Raw genomic sequence first — 4,883 nt, 5'->3', positions numbered from 1 at the left:
ATATGCCGGTGTCGGGAAGGTGTGTGTGTGTGTGTGTGTGTGTGTGTGTGTGTGTGTGTGTGTGTGTGTGTGTGTGTGTATGTGTGTGTGTGTGTGTGTGTGTGTAAGTGTGTGTGTGCGACGTGTACTGTGAACATGGATTGGTGCGAGACTCCTCGGGTTGTGAGATATGCCGGTGTTGGGAAGGTGTGTGTGTGGGTGTGTGTCTGTGTGTGTGTGTATATGTGTGTATGTATGTGTGTGTGTAAGTGTGTGTAAGTGTGTATGTATGTGTGTGTGTATATATGTGTGTGTGTGCGTGTGTATGTGTGTATGTGTATGTGTGTGTGTATATAAATGTGTGTGTGTGTGTGCGTGTGTGTGTGTGTGTGTGTGCGTAAGTGTGTGTGTATATGTGTGTGTGTGTATGTGTGTGTGTGTGTGTGTGTATGTATGTATGTGTATGTGTGTGTGTATATATGTATGTGTGTGTGTGTGTGCGTGCGTGTGTGTGTGTGTGTGTGTGTGTGTGTGTGTGTGCGTGTGTGTGTGTGTGTGTGTGTGTGTGAAATGTCTAGCGAATCGCTACTCGAATTCACTATGTGCGGTTAAGTTGTTTAGCGTGCTTTCTTTTGCAATAGCTCGCATGAAACTCCCCAAATTCGGCTTGAAGAAGGTATATCAACGCTGAATCCTCGTGCCACATTTAGAGGAATCGCTTAAACACGTCGGAGTTGTGATCGAAAAAAGCACGCACATGCGCTTCAATAGCTGAGCGCAGCGAGCCGCTGCGACCTGAGCACATCTTCACAGTCAGAAGGAGTTGCATAGCTTACGCCCAATAAAGAGATAACTAGAGAACACTACATGGCTTGCTGTGTCGTACCAGATTTACACGAGTTGTTTTAAAAAAATATTGAACTGCGAGTGAAAGCGAGCTGTTCACTATTTGAAAAAGCAACAAGTGTAAATCTGGTACGACACAGCAAGCCATGTAGTATTCTGTTTATCCTACATACTTAACTGTACTTACGTGTATTTTACTGAAAATGGCCTGCAGTCGAGGCAGCTAAATTGAAGACGCTTGTTTTGGAACCTCGATCTCTTCTGAAGCCTCGTGCAATCTATTACGTCAAAGCAAAGAAACGTCACTCTGGAAAGTGTGGCGTGACGTGTTAGTTCTAAAAATTCATCGAGGGGAATTAGCGAGCGCAATTGTTTTTTCTATAATGACGTTTGTCTCGGTGACTTTGGCATCGTAAGCAGTGGAAAAACAGGTCCCTGCCAGACTTGCTTGACATGGCCTCATTTACATGATATGCACACGTGTGATTTGAACGATTATTATCTCACGAGTGTCTCTCTCACGTATGTAGGATACAGCGTGTTTTGCTCTCATAACACAACAGATACGGTGCGCATAGCATGAAGAAGGGAGTGGGTCTAGAAATATCACTTAAACAGCTTCCCAAACTGCTTGATGTAACATGTACCGCAAATATCCCCTTTTTAACCGCATTTCTTAAGTGAACATTGAAAATATAGCTCACAGTGACTGTATTCAAAAACCTCTTGAACAATTTTGCGATGGGCGCAGTGGTCTTGTGGATAAGACATAGGCCTCCTATGCGGAAGGTTCGTGGGTTAAGGATGGAGATTTTTCCGATCTCCCAGGTCAACATATGTGCAGACCTGCTAGTAACTTAACCCCCTTCGTGTGTACACGCAAGCACACGACTAAGGGCGCGCGGAAAAGATCCTGTAATCCATGTCAGAATTCGGTGGGTCATAGAAACACGAACATACCCAGCATGCTTCTCCAGGAAGCGGGGTATGGCTGCCTGAATGGCGGGGTAAAACACGGCCATACACGTTACAACCCACGCGTGCAAAAAAACAAGAGTGAAGTGCACCTTGTGATTGTGGTGGCTCTGCAAGAATGCCGGAAATAGATCAATTTAGAGTTATGTAGATGGAAAACACAAGGATACGACACGCGTAATTTGCATGTCTACAGCTCTCATAAAAACCAAAACGGAATGGTTACTAACAAAATGTAAGTTGTTCTTTTCTTTAGGGAAACAAATATAACAATGTATTTTTGTTGCAGGGAAGACGGTGTCCCCGACATGCGGTCCTGTGTGCGACGTGTACTGTGAACATGGATTGGTGCGAGACTCCTCGGGTTGTGAGATATGCCGGTGTCGTCAAGGGTTGTGAGATATGCCGGTGTCGTCAAGGGTTGTGAGATATGCCGGTGTCATCAAGGTCGAAACAAACTGTCTGCCCTCAAATGAAGAAGAATAAAACGTTTGCCAGGTCCTGTGTCCCAGCCCCGTACTTGAGACGAAAGGCTTTCAAGTTAGTGCTTCAGAGGAGCTAAGGGTGTCGCACAGGAAAAGCTTGAATTGCGACAGAGTTTTGTGGAAAAAATAAACTGTCTCACATCGAAGCTTTTTTCGTGCGTGTGTGTGTGTGTGTGTGTGTGTGTGTGTGTATGTGTATGTTTGTGCGTGCGTGTGTGTATTTCTGTGCGTGCGTGCGTGTGTGTGCGTGTGTTTGTGTGCGTGCGTGCTTGCGTGCGTGTGTGTTGGTGTGTGTGGGAGACATGGTGTGTACGTATGTGTGTGTACATGCGTGTGTGTGTGCGCGTACGTGTTCGTGTGTGTGTGTGTGTGTGTGTGTGTGTGTGTGTGTGTGTGTGTGTGACGTGGAAGCGCGTTTTCATGTTTATGTTTGTATGTATGCATGTGTGTTTTATTCCATATCCAGGACGCACTAGAACACTCAGTAACACACACACACACACACACACGCACGCACACACACACACACACACCGTCACACACACCGTCACACACACACACACACGCGCGCGCACACACACACACACACGCACACGCGCGCGCACACACGCAGATACACACACACCCACACACACGCGCGCGCACACACACACACACACACACACACACACACACACAAACACACACACCATTACCAACCCCACCTACAACAACAAAACTGCACTTACTAAACACACACGAAAAACCTTAGCGTGCTACAGTATTTATCAAGAAATCAGCAAGCGGACACGACAAAGCAAGTGCTATGGGTTACACACAGACTGTGTCAACGTCATGCAGTGTCCGGCAGCTGGTCACTGTCCAGTCTTCCCTCAACACTCTCCGGCGTGGGCCACGGTAAGGCTGGGGCTGTCACCATAGAAACAAGTCTTCATTAATCTGTGTAACTACAAATTGTGGTGTGCTCTCGCATCATGTACAGACGCAGTCAAACAACGAAGTGTGGTATTCACTAGAATCACCTTCAGCCAAACAGACCTACAAAACAAGTCGCGTAAGGCGAAAATACAATATTTAGTCAAGTAGCTGTCGAACTCACAGAATGAAACTGAACGCAGCAAGACCGTATACTCGTAGCATCGTCACTCCACCGCCCGTGGCAAAGGCAGTGCCCGTGGAATTGACAAGAAGAGCGGGGTATTCGTTGCGCTAAGAAGGATAGCACGCTTTTCTGTACCTCTCTTCGTTTTAACTTTCTGAGCGTGTTTTTAATCCAAACATATCATATCTATATATTTTTGGAATCAGGAACCGACAAGGAATACGATGAAAGTGTTTTTAAATTGATTTCGAAAAAAAAAATTGGATAATAATTTTTATATATTTAATTTTCAGAGCTTGTTTTTAATCCAAATATAACATATTGATATGTTTTTGGAATCAGCAAATGATGGAGAATAAGATAAACGTAAATTTGGATCGTTTTATAAATTTTTAATTTTTTTTACAATTTTCAGATTTTTAATGACCAAAGTCATTAATTAATTTTTAAGCCACCAAGCTGAAATGCAATACCGAACCCCGGGCTTCGTCGAAGAGTACTTGACCAAAATTTCAACCAATTTGGTTGAAAAATGAGGGCGTGACAGTGCCGCCTCAACTTTCACGAAAAGCCGGATATGACGTCATCAAAGACATTTATCAAAAAAATGAAAAAAACGTTCGGGGATTTCATACCCAGGAACTCTCATGTCAAATTTCATAAAGATCGGTCCAGTAGTTTAGTCTGAATCGCTCTACACACACACACACACAGACACACACACAGACACACACACGCACATACACCACGACCCTCGTTTCGATTCCCCCTCGATGTTAAAATATTTAGTCAAAACTTGACTAAATATAAAAATAACAGCTTCGAAAGCACGAAGGAAAGCTCACCAAATGTTACGTAAACATGTTTGCATCCAGTCTTCCAGATTCCAAGGTAATCCTGTACGATCTCTTTCCCACACTGTTAAAAGAATTCGGAATTCTGCTAATCTGACTACAAAAGTAATGCTTCGTTGATTTAAAAGATGTGTCGCGTCGGCAGGGCTCACGTGCACGAGAAAGTGACCAGCTCGGTGGGAGCCAGCCGCATTGTTGGATTGCTTGAAATTGAGCCTTGTGATTTCAACGAATCAGGCCCCGTGGTTTGTTCTCACCAACTTTCGTTTCGTGCGCCTCATCCATGGACTCATTCAACTTAATGAAGCAGAAGTAACGAAGAGTAATGTGTGATAAATTTGCTCTCAGTTTCGAATTCCCAATCCTGCAATGTTCTCTGTGTTCTCTCTGTAGCATTGTCACGAAAGTGATAAGAGTTGTCCGTCCCTGCCATAGCCCGCGGCGCTGTCGGCGGGTAGTTCCGGTTGTTTTGTTTACGTCCAAAAAGGCTGAACGAGAGAAGAAGATAAGTGGTGGAGGGAAACGTTACTGTGTCTGCTGTTCAAACTACGTGGGTAAAGAAGTTGAAGGGCGGATTGTCATGCGGTTCCATTTTGCAAACACAAACCGGAACTACCTGCGGTTCCAGGGGCGCAACTCTGT

General features: G+C 44.7%; 1 protein-coding gene across 1 annotated transcript in view; it reads left to right on the top strand.

Annotated features, from left to right (window-relative positions):
• Nucleotides 1-2,431, top strand: part of LOC138976857 (antistasin-like) — a 4,571-nt gene extending 2,140 nt beyond the window's left edge. Inside the window, exons 3-4 of the mRNA XM_070349743.1 lie at nt 1-19; nt 2,090-2,431. The exon at nt 1-19 is cut by the window's left edge and continues 80 nt beyond it. Of these exons, the coding sequence (XP_070205844.1) occupies nt 1-19; nt 2,090-2,199 (129 nt within the window). The 3' untranslated portion in view covers nt 2,200-2,431. The remainder of the gene's footprint in view (nt 20-2,089) is intronic.
• Nucleotides 2,432-4,883: the final 2,452 nt, after the last annotated feature.

Source organism: Littorina saxatilis, linkage group LG9 (genome assembly GCF_037325665.1).
Source record: "Littorina saxatilis isolate snail1 linkage group LG9, US_GU_Lsax_2.0, whole genome shotgun sequence".
Lineage (NCBI taxonomy): Eukaryota > Metazoa > Mollusca > Gastropoda > Littorinimorpha > Littorinidae > Littorina > Littorina saxatilis.
Note: the sequence above shows the minus strand (reverse complement) of the source record. Positions and strands in the feature narration are given on the sequence as shown.